At 49.7% G+C, this 20248-nt stretch overlaps 1 protein-coding gene across 12 annotated transcripts in view; it reads left to right on the forward strand.

Annotated features, from left to right (window-relative positions):
• The window catches only part of LOC106630510 (hydrocephalus-inducing protein homolog), a 71512-nt gene that overhangs the window by 19407 nt on the left and 31857 nt on the right, over positions 1–20248 (forward strand). For 11 of the 12 annotated variants that reach the window (XR_012582467.1, XM_074551099.1, XM_074551097.1 and 8 more), the window contains 13 exons: positions 169–304; positions 744–908; positions 1785–1937; positions 10439–10677; positions 11729–11981; positions 12547–12690; positions 14709–14849; positions 15336–15652; positions 16142–16304; positions 16787–16888; positions 17587–17796; positions 18666–18794; positions 19651–19828. Coding sequence is in view for 11 of the 12 variants with exons in the window: in XM_074551099.1 (XP_074407200.1) it covers positions 169–304; positions 744–908; positions 1785–1937; positions 10439–10677; positions 11729–11981; positions 12547–12690; positions 14709–14849; positions 15336–15652; positions 16142–16304; positions 16787–16888; positions 17587–17796; positions 18666–18794; positions 19651–19828 (2330 nt within the window). In the remaining variant the exon portion in view is untranslated. The remainder of the gene's footprint in view (positions 1–168; positions 305–743; positions 909–1784; positions 1938–10438; positions 10678–11728; positions 11982–12546; positions 12691–14708; positions 14850–15335; positions 15653–16141; positions 16305–16786; positions 16889–17586; positions 17797–18665; positions 18795–19650; positions 19829–20248) is intronic. The other variant, XM_074551094.1, reaches the window with a different exon arrangement.

Genomic DNA, 20248 nt, shown 5'->3' on the forward strand with positions numbered 1-20248 from the left:
GTTGTAGCCACTGTGCATTGGTTTGGGACACACCAGGCAGCCTGCTGAGAGTCAGGCTCTGGTTCTGTTCATGACCAATGTGTTCTGCTCCATTTCACAATCTTTGGGGGTAAATGTTCTTCATTCTCTCAGTATCTCTGATTCCCTTGGGGTCATCTCTTTGCCCAGATGTCTCGTTCCTGAGCTGAATGTGTTCCCCATAGTCCTGCCGTACCGTGAGTGCCTCCTGAAGGTGCCGTATGAGAGGAAGCTCTTTGTTACAAATTCCACCAGCCTTCCTGGCTGCTACGGGCTTATTCCCCAGGTTTGGCATCACATCCACCTGCTCCTGTCAAATATTATTGGGGAGATTATTAGGGGAAAAAAGGGTTTGGATAAGACCTTGCTGATTTCTATTCAGTCTTAAAGATCTGCTGAGAACAGGATCCTACCTGAATGCAAACTTTAGGATGCAGTTTAAGGAAACAGTTTATGTTCTAGTCTTCAGGGTGTTTTCTTGTGGGAGATCTTAGAGGGTTGTGAAAAGCTGCTGCATCCACAGACACCAGTGCCTGTGCTGGCAGCCTCCTTGCAGGATCCCCTGGGAGTGCTACGCCTACAATTCTTGCAGCTTGTTTGTGCCTTTTACCTTTGTCCTGAGGAGTTTTAAACATGTGTGTACGTTGCTGTTGCAGTGGATGTTAAGGAGGCTAAAGTTTCTTCAGAGGTCCCTCTGAAGTTGCATTTCATTCTGTCCCTTCCAGAAACGGGAGGAGGACTCTCCTGTGCTCTACAGCAGCCCCAAGCCCTGTGGGATTGTCCAGCCTTACAGCACTGCAGAGATCCCAGTTATAATCGAAGTGCAGACAGTGGGCGAGCATCGCACCAAGGTTCTTGTCGGTGTTTTCGGGGATGCGAGACACCCACGGGTGAGTGCAAGGGGAGATGTGAGCCTGTGTGCAACTGCTCCTGGAATGGTGCACAGGGGACAGGGATTCTGCCAGGGAAAACAGCCACAGGCTGCTGTGGAGAAGGGCAGGAGGGATGGGTGGCACAAACAGCCCGTGCCTCATAGGTGGTGATCTCAATGTCTGACACAGAAGGTAGTTCATCTAAGCTGGAATTGAGGGTAGTCTTAGTTAATTAATCTTTAAAATGCTGTTAAATTTGGAAACATCTGTTTTGAAGTGTCATCTTTCTGAGCACAAAAGAAGATGTCAGAAGACTTCTGGGAATCTTGAGCTTTCTGTAAAAGAAAGGAAAGCTGGGATTTGAAGAGTGGTTGCAAGGATTTAAACTGATATTAAAACATAATGAAATGATGATGCCAAATTCCCTGGATGGCACCAAACATCTGAGCCTGGGCCATTGTGGCACTGCATGTAAATCAGTGAACAGGAAGGACAGGCATTGCAGGCTGTGCCAGGGAGCCTGAAGTTTGACAAAAGAGTTGCTTTCAACTATCAGGCTGCTTACCTTAAAGAGAAGGGTTTCTCCCCACCAGAATAGCCAGTTGTTTAACTGTCAGCCTGGTCTAAACTAGAGATTTCTTGCAAAGCTTTTACCTTTGAGCCAATAATTTGTAGTTTGAAAGGTTCTCTTACCTTAATCCTTTTAAATTTGGAGGTGAACCTGTATTTTTCTTTTTCTTTTCCCACAAAAGCCCATCATTTCAGCTGGAATGTGGTAGCTGTCCCTAAAGCAATAACTTGAGCAGGGCTGAGCTGTTTAAGGTTTTTTAGATTTCCCTGCTGTGGTTTGTTTTGTGTGGATTTCTAATCTTTCTTGCCTGCATCCTGGAACAGGGAGTAGAATTACAGAGCACTGGATGGCTGGATGAAATCTACCCAAGTCCAACTCTGTTAGAGTTTGGCATGATCCCAGCTCTACAACCCGCTTCACAAAGCTTTACCCTCTTCAGTGAATGTCTCGTCCCTGTAGCCTTCAGGGTAGACATTGTAAGTATCTGTGGGGCTGTTTTCCAGGGAAATGGACTGGTCAGTAGCAGCCATGACTTGGTTTTTAAATGCAAGATTTCCATATTGCCCTGTGTGAGAGGAGGCAAGATATTCCAATATTCCCTCTGAGCAAGGCAAGAGGAACCTGGCTCTGGAGTGGTTTTAGCTGGGGCACCCCTCAGTGAAATCAGGTGCAGAGATGTTGGAGCAGAAATTAATCTGGGTTGTGTTGACAAGTTCTCTCTTAATTTTATCTTTTGTCTTTAGCTGTGTGTGTCACATTTGGAGCTCCGAGATCAAGAGAAACCTGTGGTCCTTTGCTCCCCAGAGCATGGGTTTTGAAATAAACAGGGCCAGGAGACTTCTTCTCCTTTATAATGCCTTTATTAAAAGTGATCAGCTCAGGATTGGGCGGCTCGGCAGGGCTGCAGTCCCCGTCGCGTCTCCCAGGGCGACTCAGAGGAGGAGGATAAGCACAGCTCCGTCCACTAGGGGCAGAGCCGGGGGATCCAGTCCTCGTGGGTGCTTTAGGGCGTGAGGTCCCCGTCAGATGTTACCTCTGAGCCTCGCTGGTTACCCTGGTCCCGGCGTCCGGACGACTCTCTGCTCAGGGCGAGAGGGACTCCGCATCTCTGCAGGCTCAGCACTTGGCTCCTCACATCCGGACATCACTTTAGTCTCTCAACTCTTAGGTGGCTCGTTGTTTTTAGGGTTTTCTCGTTGCATTTTGGAGTCGGGGTCCCAAAAGCATGCTGGTCCTGGAGTCACTTTGCATAACCCCCCCCACCCTCTGAGGTGTCTTCCCTATGCTGGGAAGAGAACACAGCCTTGGGGAAGGGCCATCACCCCACCCCAGCCAGGGCCTTTACTAATACAAAAGGGGTGATAAGCTACAATGACCCGTGATTACAATAACAAAGCACACAGAACCCTGGCAGAGACAGATCTGGCTGCCTTTTTGTAACTTTTTCTCACAAAAAAAATATTGACCGAATTTTTGTTCATAACAGTCCCCCCTCTTTTTCTTTGATCGAGCTTAAATTCTTAAGCTCGCATCAACTCACAATTTTTTGTTTTGAATCTACTATAAATCTCTTGTGCACTGTGGTAATCATGCTTACTTAACCTTGTTACTTTTCTTGGTTTTTCCAGATTGGTTTGTACAGCCAATACTGTTTTACTAAAACAGACAAATAAGCATAATAAAAAGAGCAATCCTTCAAGTACACACACAGCGAGAAAAACCACTTTTTCCCATACATATTTTCTGAAAATCTCTAAGTTCTCCCACCCACTGGGATCAAGTGTAGGAGTTTGATCTTGATTATTTACACATGCCAATCTTTTTATTTCGTTTGGAATGTCCCTAATAATTGAATTCTTTTAATACTGCCTGTAGCCAGATGACTTTGTTCAACACAGATTTTGGGATCTGAACTTGGCTTTTACAATTTTGGATTTTCTCAATTTCTATTTCACTTTCCCGGTTTTGTTTAATTTCTCCCAAATCATTATATATAGGAACTCCCAAACTTGATCCAGTTTCTTTGGGTAATAAGAAAATTGGTGTTATCACCTTAGCAATGCAGTTGCCAGATGAGATCAAACTTAGGGGTTTAGAGTTTCCCTGAAATGTGTTCCAAAAGGGGTTTATCTCTTTTCCAGTACACTCATATAAATACTTGTAACAAACAGTTTTTCTTACCATTTTCACCATTTCTTTGCTTTTTGCTAGATCTGCTGAGCTTGTTTCAGCAGCATCACATTCAAAGCAAAACCAGGCTTCCTCTATAGGGCACTCTCCTAGGAGTGGCTGCCTAAAAGTGGCAGTATTCTGGGCTATCCAATACATGCTCTTATTTTTCTGATAAAGGACCAATTGGGAGAGGTTAACACCATCAGGGTTAGAACTGATGTGGACTCTCGACAAGGAGCTCACTTCCTCCTCATAGAGGGGTTGGTAGCACTCTCTGCACGGCTCAGCTGGGCTCCCCTGAGCACCACCAGCAATCAGAGCCACCAGTACTACCCTTCCCAAGAGTCCAGTATGGGTCATCTTGCACAGCCTGCCCACCCGGCCTTGCCTCTTGGGGAATTTTTTTTCTGAGGAGAAGCTTCCAAGCTCTTTAGAGTCCCTTCTACCCGCTTCTCTGGTTCAGCCTCTCTTGGTCTGTTCCCTACAAATTTTAGTTTCCCCCCCCAGGGGAGTGTTCCCTAGAGGATTCACCTGGAGTCTTTGGAAATATATATATTGGGGAACTTAAACTAGAATTACTTATTTACAGCCTTAAATTTTTACCAACATAATTTACACAAAACAGTTTTGAAGCATTTTAAGCAATATTAGAACTCTGATATCAATTTTTCCCATACAGTTCAGTCTTTTTGACTCTTCCTCCTGAGAGTCAACTTTAAATCACAGTATACCCAGGTGAATTAACTTGTGATGTGGATGAATCCTTATCCAGTGCCCAGGTGAGTGGTGTGGACTCTGGCCCAATGCCAGAGGGGAAGACTGGGAGTCTGGCCCAATGCCAGAAGTAGACAAGGGTGTAGTCCGGTCCAATGCCACAAGGAGAAACTGGGAGTCTGGCCCAATGCCAGACGGAGAAACTGGGAGTCTGGCCCAATGCCAGACGGAGACAGGGGTGCAGTCCGGTCCAATACCAGAATGCCAGAGGGAAAAACTTGGTGTTGAATCCTGGTCCAATACCAGGGGTGAGAGTGATGTGAGTCCAACCGTCTTAGTAATGAAGAATACCTGAAACGGGCTTTCAAACACAGGCATTAATGGTCTACTGTTAATGATTTTATCAAAACTCAGCTTCTCTGTTTAATGTTATCAGTAATTTCTCTTTTTCCATAGCTTGTATGTTTCTCTCATCAACTTCTACATACTCTGTATTTTGCAAGGAGTTGTATTTCTCAGCTAGCTTAACTCTCAAAGTACTTTTATTCTCCTATTTTTTCTGTGTATTTAATTCACTGGTTTTCTGTTCTATTTTCAAGATCTTATTTATTTATCTCTTGCTTCTGTTTCTTACTTTTACTTACAGCTTAAATACTTCTTTCAACCCCTTACACTTTATCTCTTTTTCCCTTTTTTTTTTTTCTTACACCATTCTTTTACACAATACACTTCCTTCTAAGGAGATGTGGTAAAACTTGTAATGCACAATCTACATTACCTCTATTCTAACTCATCTATATTCACTCTCTCATTTCTCATTCACTTTCACACATTCCTCCACACCTTTAAGACACAAACTTATTGCTAGAAAATCACAGGTCCCTATACCCCCCCCTCACCTTGGGGTTGGCCCACAGGTCTCAGTATCTCTGGGCCTCTTGGAAGGGCCCTGACTCTGGTTGCCTCTGGTGCACATTCACCTGTGAGGCTGCCTGCGTGTCACTCATGCTCTCACAGCTACGGCTCCCTCACACATCTCAGGAGCACTAGTCTGGTTTACAGGTCACACACACACACACACACACTTTGGTCACAGCCCCCACCCCACCTGCCCGGGAAGTTGAGGCTGACTTTTCTTGTGACTCACTCTCACACACACAACAAGACAACAATAAGGTACCTTTTCCTAAAGTGTAAAGCCCCTGACCCTCTACTCATCACCTCTAAGGATTTTCCCTAAATTATCTTGTTCCCTGGCTATTGCCACATCGAGACTGAGCTTTCTACAAAACCTCCTGGTATGTCTTGGCTCTCCACAGTAATAGCAATGTCTTTCTCTCAAAGGGACTTGAGGTGTCTCTATCCCTCTTGCACCTGACAGTACAAGAGGCCTATCCGTGCCTCCTCCTGGTGGTGGTCCCGCCCACCCTGCACTTTCTCTAGCTATAGCAACCATGATCTTAGCCTTGGCCTTTGCTTTTTCTTCCTCCCTCCTTAAATACACCTTCAATGCCTCTCTTAATAACTCATTAATGTCTCTCTCTTGCCAATCTTCCATCTTTTCCAGTTTTCTCCTTATATCAGGCCAAGATTTGGTAACAAATTGGACTTTTAGTAGCATTTGACCTTCTGGGGTGTCTGGGTCTATTCTAGAGTACAACTGGAAGTTCCGCCTTAGGCGATTAAGCCAGGCAGCAGGAGCTTCCTCTTTCTCCTGTGTGCCCTCAAATACCAATTGGGTGTTAGTTCCTTTGGGAACTGACTCTTTGATCCCCCGTATTATCAAAGACCGATATTCCATCATGGCCTTCCTCCCCTCCTCCTGGTTAGGGTTCCAGCTGGGATCCGTAAGTGGCAATTTCTGTTCGCCTGATGGCACCTGGGGTCCTGGACGGTTATCCTTCTCCCAAATTCTTATGCTAGCCTCCCTAATCATCTGGACCTCTTCTGGGGAAAATAATATACTCAGGATAGAATTCATCTCCCCCCAAGTGTAGATATTTGGACCTAGAAATTGATCCACTTGGTTAGCTATGCCCACTGGGTCCTCAACTAAATGCCCCAACTCTTTCTTGAATCCTCTCACCTCAGAAGCAGTTAGGGGAGCATTCACAAAGCCAACACCTCCCATTACTCCTCCCATAGGAACCTCTCTGAGGGGAAAGAGTCTCTCTGCCTTGGAGGTCTTGGATCTGGTACCACAGTACGGCCCATCTTCAGATGCCAAACTACTTTGAGGGATATCTGGGTTACCCTGAACTTTCTGCCCATCAGCAGGTGTATTTGCTGATAGCTGTTTATCGGGCGAGGAGGCATTTGTGTCCCAACTAGGAGGAGGTAAAGGGACAGCAATAGGAGGGGTAGAAGAGCCTGAGTGGATATTAAGTGCAGCTGGAGAAGGGGTGGAGAATGCAGCAGGTGGAGTAGGCACTTGTGGTGGTGCAGAAGGAACTGGAGGGGATACTGGGTTTATCATAGCGGAAGCTGAAGAGGTAGAAGGAGGAGTTTGAACAGGTGGTAGTGAGATGGCAGCCGGGGGAAGAACCGGACCTGCCATTTGAGGTGCTTGGAGAAGAGGATTATAAGGTGGAGGGGCAGAAGGAGGCAGATAATCCAGGGGATCCCATCTTTTCCTATCATCCCCTCGTTCATTCCCCTCTTTCTTCCTCTGTACCTTACAAATTCGCACCCCTTCATCCCCAACAGCGCTCTTTAACCAGCAAGCTACATACAATAATTGCTCAGGATCAGTATCCCCTCGAGCTGTCAGATAATTATTTAATAGCTGGCACATCCACTTATCCTTCGTCCCACACCAAGGCCATCCTCCTTGTATCTCTAATTCTGGCCACACTTCCATACAATAATGGATCATTTTCGCTTTATCTAATCCCTCCGTGGCCTCTATAGAATCCCATTTTACTAACAGTTCTCCTAAGGGACTATTAGGATGTATATACCTCAGTCTCTTACCGGTCTTTCTACTATTACACCCTCCCATTTTACAGGTCTTAACAGTAAAAAATCCTAAAGATGCCTTTACTGACCGGTAATTTCAAAAAAGAACCTTCTTTGAGGAGCTTCAGCCTCCTCCACTGAAACTTCAAATTTCTGCCTGATGCTCAGGACTTTATACTGAAACAACTGCCCAATCTCTTGATTGCCTAACTTTCCCCACGTCAGGTCTTACATCTATCGGGACTTGAACACACGAAACCTCGGCCTAAGAATCCGGGTCGTGCCTGACTCCCTCAGTCAGGAAAAACAACTGCCTGATTTTAGTTTGCCTAACCCGCCAATTTTTAGGCTTCACCGTATCAGGACTTAAAAGCAAACCACAGCCTCCTTCGCTGGGGTTTGTGCCTGGTTCCTGTGCCAGGACTTACTTTTGCCTGCAGGGCTTATGAGCTACCCAAATCCTTCTCGGGACTGACAAAATCTTACGCGAATCCTTCTCCAGACTTACAACTGCTACCCGAATCCTTCTCGGGACTGACAAATCTGCCTGACTTCCCTCTGTCAGGGCCTATTTTGGGTGCGTGCCACTCATACAAATATTCCCTCCGCACGCCCAGAGGGGGGGGGCCCTTTATTCCCCCTTGGGAGACGACTCACTCACGCTAATTCCAAGCTCCGCCCCCTGTTCCCGGCCGGATCCTTCGCAGGAGTCCGGAACCGCGGTACTGAGAGGTCCGCTCTTGCTTCGAAGGTCCGGCTGCCGGCCTTCGTCTCATTCACACACACATGCGCACGTCTCCCGCTCCCGCCACCGGCTTTCTCACCAATCCGGTGTTCCGGTGCTCCTCTGCGTCGCTGCTCCTGAGCTGATCCCTCTGGTCCTGGTAGCCAGCTGTCCTGAAGTCCAAGATGGCCAGTCTTGAGTCTTCTTGCAGCGTGGCTATTCCGGATGAGCGCCCCCAGCTGAAATAAACAGGGCCAGGAGACTTCTTCTCCTTTATAATGCCTTTATTAAAAGTGATCAGCTCAGGATTGGGCGGCTCGGCAGGGCTGCAGTCCCCGTCGCGTCTCCCAGGGCGACTCAGAGGAGGAGGATAAGCACAGCTCCGTCCACTAGGGGCAGAGCCGGGGGATCCAGTCCTCGTGGGAGCTTTAGGGCGTGAGGTCCCCGTCAGATGTTACCTCTGAGCCTCGCTGGTTACCCTGGTCCCGGCGTCCGGACGACTCTCTGCTCAGGGCGAGAGGGACTCCGCATCTCTGCAGGCTCAGCACTTGGCTCCTCACATCCGGACATCACTTTAGTCTCTCAACTCTTAGGTGGCTCGTTGTTTTTAGGGTTTTCTCGTTGCATTTTGGAGTCGGGGTCCCAAAAGCATGCTGGTCCTGGAGTCACTTTGCATAACCCCCCCCACCCTCTGAGGTGTCTTCCCTATGCTGGGAAGAGAACACAGCCTTGGGGAAGGGCCATCACCCCACCCCAGCCAGGGCCTTTACTAATACAAAAGGGGTGATAAGCTACAATGACCCGTGATTACAATAACAAAGCACACAGAACCCTGGCAGAGACAGATCTGGCTGCCTTTTTGTAACTTTTTCTCACAAAAAAAATATTGACCGAATTTTTGTTCATAACAGGTTTCACTGTGGTTTCCCTGTCCCATCTGCATTTGCTTTGTGCCAAACTGCTGTTAATAGTAGAGAGCAGGGTGTGAGCTCTGTCCTCAGACTGCTGGTGGGGAGGCAATTTTCACACCTGCTGGGGGTCAAGCCATCTGGGCTGTCCACACAAAGACAAGTGTGGGGGTTGTGCACCCCCAGCCTGTGATCTCTGTGCTATTGAAGAGCATCTTTGGGGAGCAGCTGCGGAGAAAGGTTGTTTAATGTGTGGGGGCTGCAGAGGGCAGAAGGAGCTGGGGCTGCTCCCCTGGCAGGGGGAGCAGGGCTGGTGCAGCCAGGAAGGGCTCGTAGGCTGGGCCTGGGGCTGGCTGAGATGTCTGCCGGAGGGGGAGATCTGTGAGGGGCTTGAGGTTTGTTCTTCTTCATGCTGGGTGTGTTGAACTTGTGGAGCTGGATAAAACCTGATGCTGTGGACTTGTTTGGTCTGTGGATAAAGCATCAGGCCATGTGGGAGAGTCCAGCGACAGCTTCCTGGGCCAAGGAGGAGGGGTGTGAATTTTCCTCTTGCTGCTTTCCCAGCTGTTTGGGAGATAAATGTTATTCTGAAGCAAGGGTTTTTTCCAGGGCAGCTTTCTCTGACTCCACAATGGAGCTGTGCTTTCAGCCTCTGCAGGGAGCAGTGCACCTTGGCTGGGTGCTCATGGTGTGTAAAGGTTGGGTTTCACGTGCTCCTGCCAGGGCCAGACCTGCAGAGCTGTGTCTGTACAGCTGTGCTGGTGCAAGGCCTTTCCCCACTCCTTTGGGCACCTTCCAGCTCCCTTGCTCAGTCCATGAAGTCCATGAGAAAGCAGATGACAAGAGTTCTTGGGAAGAGTGGGCCATGGCCACAGAGCACATGTTGTCCAGTTTTCTCTCTGCTTCCTGCTTTCCTGCTCTGCTATAAGCATTTAGAGGTGACTTTTCCAAAGCAGAGGGCCCTGGGGCACCTCTCTACAGCGAATGATTGGTGGGGAGTGAGGGCTTCAGTTCCTTTAGGGGTGTTGAGAAGCACTGATGGCCCCATGGGAAAGAATAGTTTGGTGTTGGGGTTCTGCTTACCTGGTTTTGCAGAGATATTTTCTTCAGGCTCTCAGCAGTGTCCTCCAGCCATGTGGTTTCTGCAGTGGGATTTGAGCAGTCCTGACTTCCTCTGGCCTTGAGCCTTTGTGAGAGGCCAGGAGAGAGAAAGCAGCTTTCCTTGGCCCACACTGCAGTGAAAGACTGGGGAAGGAACACTCTCCTGAGGATAAGCATCCCTTGGGTTGGGCAAAACGGGTTAATTGGGTGAGTCCCTAAAAGGAGGGGAAAATACAGGTTGTATGAGCTCTGCTGTTGCCCAGTACTGTAGCTTAACTTCAGGGAGATTAAGCCTTCAGGATTTGTATCCTCCCCTCTTTAGTCTTTCCTTTTCTTATATCCCACAAGACACCAGGGTGTGTGGTTTCCATCCTAAATGCACATTATGTTTGTCTTACAGCTTTCCAAATCCTACTGCTTTGTTGTTGAACCCAGTGAAGGAGTGATCCCTGCTAGGGGTGAGGTTCCTGTGACTGTCACAGCAATCCTGGATGACACTGTGGGTTTTGAGGACTCTGTCCAACTGTTCATTAGGAACAGCCTTTGGAGCAGCATCTTTCTCCAGGCTTTCGGCATTGGCACCACAATTGTCATAGATGAACCATTCGCCCCAGAGCTCAACTTGGGATACCAATTCAGGTAGGAGATCTCTCCACTCCCACCTCTCCTCCTGTCTCAACAAGAAGCAGTTTTTCTGTAGTCCTTCAGGCAAGATCTTCTTCAGTGTTCAAAGCCCTGACTCCTTCCCTAAAGGCAGAGATTCCTTTACAAACATGTGATGGGCAGTTGAGAGTTGTCAGACACCCTCAAAGGCCACTGAAAGGGAAATCAGTTGCTAAATTGCCACAAATTGTCTTTAGTTCTAATACATTGATGTCCTGGCTTGATCAAGTAATGATCTCACAGGCTGCCCCAGAACAAAAGGTTCCTGAAATGGTGCCCAGATGAGGCAGTCCCTCCATGTGGCTGAGGCACCAAGGGAAGGAAGATCCTTTCTCTTGCCCTTGCCCTTTCCCAGTGGCACCTCCCAGGCAAGCAGGGGTCCTGGGAACAAAGAGACAGGAGGGTGACAACCCCCACCAGGAAGGCAGGAGCCCACAGAGCAGTTCCAGAGGCAGAGCTGTCAGCAGAGCTTGCAAAGTTCACTTCCAAACAGTTTCTAATTGCAAAATGAAGTTTCTACAAATGGCTCCCAGTGCAGAGCCAAGGCTGATATGAATGAGAGAGGCTCTGCTCCCCTGGTTTCCTCTCCTGGAGCAGGCAGATGATTTTTGCCAGCTTGCTGGGATCATCCAGAAACTGCCTCTGAGGCAGCTTTTAGGAATGTCTGCAATCCTGCCCCCACACACAAGGTCCCCAAGGGCAGCATCTCAAAGATTCAGTTTCAGTTTTGGGCACAGATTAATACAAAATACAGCAACAGTATGAATCACCCCAGAACAAACATTTTGGGGGAAAACACCAGATCCTTTTAGCTTCACCTGGAAAATGTTACATTATAAACATATTTCTCTTTGCAATAATGACATCAAAAGGGCAGCTTATCACACATTACTTCTGGTCCACATTAAGAGCTGGAGATGAAGACAGTCTCCAAGCAATTAACACCTCAAGCTGCTCACTGGGAGCAATCTGATGACCAGGGAAATAGCTACTCCCGTACTATTTTCCATCCTGCCTTGTATTCCAGCCTGGTGCCCTGTCTTCGTCAGTTCAAAGTAACAAACAAGGGTCGCCGTTACCATCAGCTCTTCTGGAGTGCAGAATGCCACAGCCCACCTGAGGAGGGGGACCAGAGTGTCTCAGACCTCAGTAGCCCCAAGGATGATTCCCAGAAGCCCAAACGTGCCAAGCCTGCGTTTGGGGTGAAGTCACCAAGGATGGGCCTGGCGCGAGGCCAGTCTGAGGACATGGTGCTGCGAGGCTTCTCCCGCATCCCACAGGTGAGATCCCCTCCTCTGGGCTTGTTCCACCGTCCCTTCACATTTGCCTGGGGAGATGAGCAGGGGCCTTCACAAAACTGATTTAAGGCTACACGGTTCTGTGGCAGCACCTTTGCTTTCCTTGCTGGCCACCATCAGACCAGCTGAGACTTTATTGTGATTCCACAGCTACCAAAACCCAGTGCTGATCCCAAAGCAGGGGTGGAAGGAAATATTGCTCTTTTGGGGCAAGCAGTGTTGCATGCTGAGTCAGCAGAGAAGGGCAGAGAAATAAGTTCCACTTAGACTAGAAGCCCAAAAAGAAAGTGAATTAAACAAGTGCCAAGTGGTTTATCTGGGGTGAGCACGGAGTAAAACAAAAGCCATGTCAAGGGAGGGGGTTTCTCACAAGTGCCTTTTGTGGTTATTGGGGTGCAGTGTCACAGACAATTGAGCACAGGAAGAAAAGGGGGCACTGACTGTAACTGTGGCAGGAATAGGGCCCATGGTGGGTGCAGAGCCAATGCAGGGCATTTGCAGGGAGCCCTGCCACTACCCACTGGTGACAAGTGACTCTTGCTTGCAGGAGGTGCAGGATTATGTGTACTGTGATACTATCATTGGGACAGACCCCAAGATAGAGAGGATAATAGAAACAATCATCACCTGTGAGTTTATTCACCCCTCTATAGAAGTATCAGCCAGAGAATTCTCTTTTTATGTGGAGAAGGTAAGTCTGGATTGCATGCTGGCATTTAACAGCATGGCTGAGGGGGGTGTGTGCTTGTGTTGAAGCCCCTCTTTACCCTTCCTGAGACACTTTGTAAAGTGAGTGAAGATGCTTTTAGAGATGAGACTGGTGTTTGACCTCCCCAAAGTAAAAGTGCAGTTCCAGCTGCAGTGCCAAGGAGATGGTGGCCACTTCCAGAGAAATGCCAGTTTCTGTGCTCACTGTAAAGGGAGGCTTTGGAGGACCCTCCAAGGCACGGTGATGTCTGTACACTGATGCTGTAGGGAAGCTGGGAAATCTGGAGATACCTGTGAATTCCTCAGGCTGACAAGGAAAAGCCCAACATCTCCTGTGTCTCTTTGCCTTCTCTGCTGTTGGCATGGATGCTTGATGGTACAGCTGTATGGTACAGCTCTGTGCATTTCCCTAAGCCTCCTCTGCTTCAAAGGATCCCCAGGCATCCTGCAACTGCAGTGATGATAACACTGTGGCAGAGCAGGTGCCCTTCAGTCTCTGGATCCCAACTCCAGCATCATCTTTCTGCCTCCTGCAAGTTGTGTGAAAAAGGGAAGACGGTTAATGATTTGGTTTCTGGAGTTTCAGGCCTTTCCTCTGGTTCCCAGGCTTCCAGTGAAGTACAGAATCCCTGGAACAGGCAGTTCAGATGTAATTTAGAAGCTTTTCAGCTCTCCCTGATTCTGCCTTGGTTCTGCTCGATGCCACACACCCAAACTGATTTATTGCATTCTATGGCACAGCACCTGTTTGGTACCAGTACGTGCAGAAGTTGTTTCCCAAAGTCTCTGGTTTCTCTAAACCATGCAGGAAGCCTGTTGTAGGGTGTTTTTAAGTTTCTCAGTTTGCTCCCCCATTTTATGTATTGTATCCCCCTGTTCTCTGTAAATGGTTCCTCCCTCCCCAGTTTTCCTGCCACTGCTCCACTGGTAGTTGGTTTCCATAGTGACCCCTACCTTCAGTCAGTTGTGTTATATAATTCCTCCTCCCCTATTCTCCCTTATAAGTAAATGTTTTCTCCTCCTTGGGCCCAGTCAATAACCCCCCTCTCCTCCCAGCTTTCGAGAACCTTCTTCTCTCTGGGGGTTGTGGTTGGCTGTGGTCCCGGGGCCCCTCCTTTACTTTGTATCCATTGGTTACTTATGTATGTCAGTTATGTTTAACACCTCCCTTTGAGTTTCCCTATTGGATAGCTGGGTTTCCCTCCCTTCTCCTCCCCTTTCCTTTAAAACCCTGTCTCGCCCCTCAGTTGGGGCCATTTTGCTGGCTGGTGCCCACCCTTGTTGGTGCCTCCAGACCATCCAATAAACCGACATTACACCCCCAGCAAGTGGTCGCCTCCTTCATCGTCTCCTTTAGCGCAACTCCGAGCTCAACATCCAGCCCAGCCTGAGGCCAAAGACGCTGAAGGGGGCTGGCTTCCTATGCGTAGGGGCGTCGGCCATTTTCACCCCTTCAGCTAGGCGGACATAGGGCTGCGGACGCCCTCACGCCGAAGCCCAGCACAATGCACAGACCGGCAGGAAGAGCCCAGGCTGCTCAGAGCTTTGAGACCACAGACACCTTCTGCCTGTAGCAGGGGCTGCAGGACACGTGGTGCAGACAAAGTGCTTTTGGAGGCTGCTAGAGCCAGGAGGGTTGTGAGAAATGACTGTCTGTGAGTGAAGATCCTCTAGTGCTGTTCTGCCCAATAGAGAGACAAAACTGGAGACAAAAGGCCTGGATTCACTTTCTGCTTTAGATCTTGTTCAAGCAGCCACCTCCTCTCAGGGGCCTATTCCCTCGTCTGTACTTGAGAGTGTTTCCCTGTCCTCCAGAGGATGCTGTGGTTTCTAAACATGAAAAGCTTCTGTTGTCAGGGAGAACCTCCTGGAAGGGTAGAAACAAATAGAAATTGCAAGTAGAAATGAATGCACTCCTGAGGCTGAAAACTGTGAGCTACAGCAGATGCAGAAGGTCTGTGTCTAGTTGAGGCTGTTTTTCCCTGTCTCCTGTTTCCATAGAAACCCAGTGATGTCCTGAGGCTGCAGTACCAGCCTTTGTCTTTAAAAAACACCTGCCTGCTGCCACTGGACCTCATGCTGGACTTGAAGCAGCCGTTCCAGGTCTGTGATGAGGAGCAGCAGCCGCTCCCAGGGGGCCAGGTGAGCAGCCCTGGACTCCTCCAGTGGGGTCTGGAGAGGAGGGATGTGGTGGTGCCTTTCTGTTGGGAGCTCCTTGAGTCTAGAAGTTTATTCTGTAGCATCAGCAGTGGGCTGGCCTGAGCTGCATCAGCAGAGATGCTGAAAGAATCAAAATCTCATGTGAATTGAGAAGATCCATCCTGGCTTTAAGGCACAGGGAGAAGGGAGCAGGCAGCTGGGCCTGGGCAAGCCCTGCAGTAAAGGTGTCTCCTGGAAAGCATGCCAGCTCTCCAGCAGCCACCCCTTGGACTGGGGCTGAGCACAGAAACAGGAGCCTGAGGGATCCTGGACTGGACTGTGGTGCCTGCAGTCAGACCCCTGCTGTAGAGAGATGAAGCATGAACTGAGGAGCCCATGCTGGGGTCACTTTGAGCATTTACTGTTTGCTGCTGTCAGACCTTGGGACATGATCCCACAGGTGATTCATTACTGCTCATCTCCTTGCAGCCTGTGAGAGTGGATGTAGGGGAGACCTGCCATCTCTACATTGTGTTTGACCCGGCTTATGAACTGGATTTTAAGAGCTGGAAAACAGAGAAGGTTCTGAAGATAGACATGGTCAGGGGCCATCCTTTTGTGGAGCGTATCAGCCTTCAGGGAGAAGTGCACTTCCCAAATCTCCAAATGCAGCCCAGCTCCCTGGAGTTTGGCTGCATCAGGGCTGGCACTGAAGAAGTGCGTTCTCTGAAGATAACCAACTGCAGCCCACTGCCCGTCCAGTACCACTGGTCATTCCAGTCCGACAGCGAGGTGACCAGGTTTAGGTATGTGCACCTTTGCCCTCCCCCTGAAGCTCTTCTTGCTGGTGTCCTGTTTGTACTTGGCAAAGAACAAAGCTGTTTGCCTGGGGTCTGACAAATGACACTGAGCAGCTGTGATCAGGCTGGATGTTCAGGGAATATGTTTTCCACCAATTTGATGCTGCATAGCCCCCAGAGTGGTTTCCCCTGGGAAGGAAAGCTGGGGTGAAAGCTGCTTTCTCAGACCTCTGTGGCCTGAGGCCATGTCCACCTGATGAAGGGCTCCTAGTCCCAGCTTCCGCAGTGCTGCTGGAGGCCTTTCTGGCCCCTCTGCTTTGGGATGGGTCCTCTCTGCAGGAGCTGCTCTCTGCTCCTTGCCTTCCTCCCTTGCATTGTGCTGGAGGATGCCCAGAAGGTCCCAAGACCAGAGAAAGAGCCACTTAGCACCAGGGATCGTAGAGCTACAAATTACTGCTGCTGGCCACTGGGGTTTGCTGTTATGTTATTTTCCAGACATGAGCTTTACCCACCTAAATTCAAACCCCAACCACCAAAGGGGAAGGCAACCTATTTAGACCACCCAGCATCTCGATGGAGACACTTCAAGATGAGATATGAGGACAGAGCCAGAATGCTGAGAACAATGCAGGATTTTAACCAATCTTTAAGAGACAAGGTAGATTTTCTTGTACATCTACTGCTTGTGTTGCCTCCCCAGCCTGCCACCACCAAGTCATGCTCGTGCTGATCTCCCTTTTAGCTGCCCTGCTGTGCTGTGCCCTGACAGTGGGCTGGGCAGCAGGGCCAGTGGCTGGACATGGGCTGTGTGGGAGGGAGAAATAGGAGAGTTTTCCTTGGAGAAGCTCACTCAGGTCCTACAGAACTGTGTTGAGTGTGGGATTTTTTGCCTTCACAATGTAAGATGAGGCTTTTATCTGCATCATCATGCTAAGGCCTCCAGCTTCCTTCCCAGAGCCAGCTGGGATGATCCTGATCTCCATGGAGCCTCTTCCCAAGGCAGCCAGACTCCTGTTTGCAGGGCTCTGCTTTCACCCGAGAGCTACTATTGCACTGCGGGCCCTGAAGCTGTCTTACAAACTGGGACTTTGCAAAGTGGCTATCTCTTCCTCCTAGCATAGAAAATGGCTTGTTTTTCAGGTTCAAGCAGCACAAATTCCTGAATACCCTCGCGTCCAAGTGGGGTTTGAGGGAGTCAGTATCTCCGTGGACGTACCACAGACTTCCCTCGAAGCGCAGGAGGTAAGAGGGAATCTGTCTCACTTGCCCATTGTCAGTGTGGCAAGCAGGGCTGCAGCTCCCAGTGCCACTGGGGGCCCTCAGCATTGGCCACAGAGGGGCCTCCCATCCCTGCAGGCCCATCACAAAGTGCTGCTGAAGCAGCTGGTAGTTGGAGAGGCTGTGCAGGACACCGTGTAGGGCTGCCCAAGGACACTTTGCAGCACCTATGGAGGGCACTGCTCTCCCTGGAACTCCTCAGGTGGTCCATACGAAATTTTTGCAGGAGCTTTTGCTGTAGCACGTTGTGAAAGCAGCATTTAAATCAGAGAGAGGGGAAGAGCCGCAGGAGTCAGATGAGCTGGGCTAGGCTCCTTTGCTCAGCTCCAAGAGCTCTCACTCTGAGTCTCCTCCTTTTCTAAAAGCAGTAAGAAATGCTTTTTAAAGGCAAGTTGTGCATCAGAGGGAATTTCTACTGCCAGGAGACATCCCAGTTCACTTTCCTGTAATGTACTAATTAATGCATTGATCTGTGAGTATGGGAGAAGATTTTCCCCATGGTCCCTCCACTGGTCAGTGGCATGGATGCAGGATGAGATGAGGGTGATTCTGGCAGTGTTTGGGGAACAGGCCTCTCCAGGTACAGCTGCACTTTGCTCCAAGATGCTCTTCTGCATCCATTGCCATGCTCAACAGGTCAATCTCTGCTGTCTTCCATCTAGGCTTTCAGTATCCTGCCAGTGTCAGGTGTGCTGCAGCCAGGAGAGAGCCAGCAGGTCTCCTTCACCTTCTGTGGCCACCTCAACACCATCTCCGATGTCACGGCGCTGTGCCACGTGGAGGGAGGCCCCACCTACGAGGTGCTGGTGACTGGGGAGATCTCACATCTCAGCTACCTCGTGAGGCCCCAGGAGATCAACTGTGGCTTACAGGTACCACACACATCCCTGGCACAGCTCCTTGCCTTGGCACCACGGCCAGCGGGTTCCTGCCCACCTCGCTCCAGGGCTCCCTGCCCTTCCCAGCCCCTTTGTCGGCTCTGGGGCTTGGAAGTCCAACCTTTGAGGGACACATCTGGCATCCAAGCTGCTTTAAAATGGCCATCTCCAACCCTCTCCACAATGCTGGGAATGCCTCTTTCTCAGGGTACCTAACACTGCCTCCTGGGGCAGGCAGGGGCCCAGTGGGGATGCTCTGAGGGGTGTGTCCCTGTGACATCCCTCTGCTGGTCCACTCCTAAAGCCTGACCTCCAAGGAGATGCTCTTGTCTAAAGCTCTTGCTTAATCCACACAATGATCAAGGAAAGAAGTTGGGCTTCCAGTCACTACAGTTGGAGAGACTGTCCCAGAATAATCCCCACTTCACTCTCTTCCAATCAGAAGCCCACAGATATTCCCGGCTGCTGGCTCTGTGTGTGTTGCCCTGGGTGACTCCCTTGTTGCATCCATGTTGCTTGCCACTACTTGCATGCAGGTGCCTTTACTTCTGGAATGCCTCAGTGCTGTCTCTGTTTCTCCTGGCTGTTGGTGACCCCTCAGAGGGCAGAGGAGGGCCTGTGTCCCCTGGTTCATTTACTGCTGGCCCTCACGTGGTTGTTACCGCAGCTCTGTGTGCTGCCAGAGCTCCCTGGTGCTGTACAGGTGCCCTGTGCCTGGGGGTTCCCCGGGTTCCCAAGTGCCCCTATCTCCTCCCTGGTCCCTGCTCCCATGATGTGTCTGCTTTCAAACCCAGGAGGGAGAAAGGAGATTCTCAGCAGCAGGCCTGGGTCTGTAACTTCCCTCTCCTGTGCCTTCTCTTCAGATGTTTAATGAAATTCGTCACAGCAATGTCACCCTGGTGAATGGTGGCAAGATTGAATTCAACTGGGTGCTAAACCCTAGCCCTGCAGATAAGCGTCTGCCTGGTGTGTTTCTGGTCAACCCCACCACTGTAAGTAGCACAAGTGACTGAGCCCAGCCCTGTGTCAGGTGGCCCAGGAGAGTGTGAAAGGAAAAAAGAAAGGGGGGAGGTGGGGAAGGGGGAAAAAAGTCAGAGGGGAAAACCCCAAACCCAGCCATGAGAGAGACAGGGCTGTAAGCAATTTCTGCTGGGGCCAGAGAAGGTCAAACAAGTGCTCTCCTGACAGACTCCCCCACGGCCTTGGCTGGTGGTGGCTCTGCTGTCAGAGGCGACACCGGCGGGGGGCACAGGTGTGTGGGTCACTGTCCTGTCCTGCTGTAAGGGGAGCAGAGGAGTATTCTTTTTGATAGATTTCTCAGATGAAAATAAGGCACAAACGCAGCAAGTATTGTATCTGAAAACTGCTTGTTGATAAAGAAAGGGCATGGTCCCGACCAGAGGGGGGACAGAAAAGAGAGAAAATGAGAAATGAGTAACAGAGGACAGGGACAGAGCGTCACTGCTAGAGCCCTGAGGCGCTGTGTCAGGTCCTGCTCAGCAGATGGAGTATGTGCAGTTGTCCTAGTTCTGGTCATTTGTAACTTTTCAACACATTCAACAGGTTTCCATTCCTTCATTGGTTAAATGTTAATATTGCAACAACTCTTCACCAACATTGCTAACACAACACAACATTTTCACTAATAGAACTCTAAACTTTAGCAAAACTTCTTTTACAGACATCATCATTATAAAACTCATCGTATTTAACAATTGTGAAAGCCAGTACTGTAATATATTTATCATGAAGGTGATGTGGTCTGATGGTTTCTTCTAGATGAGAACCTGTCCCTGAGCCAGCCCCCATCAAACACTCTGATGCGTTCCCTCCCTCCCATCCCTGCAGGGTTCCCTTGCACCTGGCAAGAAGCAAGTGCTGAAATTCTCTTACATGCCAGGATTACCAGGAGCCTTCAGCAGGACTTACCAGCTTCAAGTGGGTGACCTGGAACCAGAAAACATCTGCCTGAAAGGAGAAGCATCCTTTCCCATGATCAGTCTGGACCTGCCCTGGAACATCAGAGGTGGGCACTGCCTGTCTGCCCCCAGGAAGGGCCCCTCTGGTTTTGTTCCCTACCGTGTGCCCATAGGGCAGCTCATGCCAACCTCCACCGAGCCTGGAGGGTTGCAGGACTCCCAGATCAAGTCAAGCCCCCTGGTTGCTTCATGAGTCTTGAGCAGAGGATCCCATGTGGACTTGGTCCCAGGAACCAACCTGCAGAGCCTGCCAGCTCATCTGGCAGGGTCCTGAAGGACGATGGCTAGAGAGAAAGGCTTGGGAAAGCTGTAAGAGAGGCTGGCAGGGCTTCTGGCAGGGTTGGGTTTGTGTGACATTGCAGGGGATGAGATTCAGCGAGGAGCAGCAGCATCCACTTTCCATGGATGTCTTGAGGGATTTCCTTCTGGAAGAAACCAGTGTTGGGAGGTGGGGACTTCCCAGCTTA

Source organism: Zonotrichia albicollis, chromosome 13 (genome assembly GCF_047830755.1).
Source record: "Zonotrichia albicollis isolate bZonAlb1 chromosome 13, bZonAlb1.hap1, whole genome shotgun sequence".
Classification (NCBI taxonomy): domain Eukaryota; kingdom Metazoa; phylum Chordata; class Aves; order Passeriformes; family Passerellidae; genus Zonotrichia; species Zonotrichia albicollis.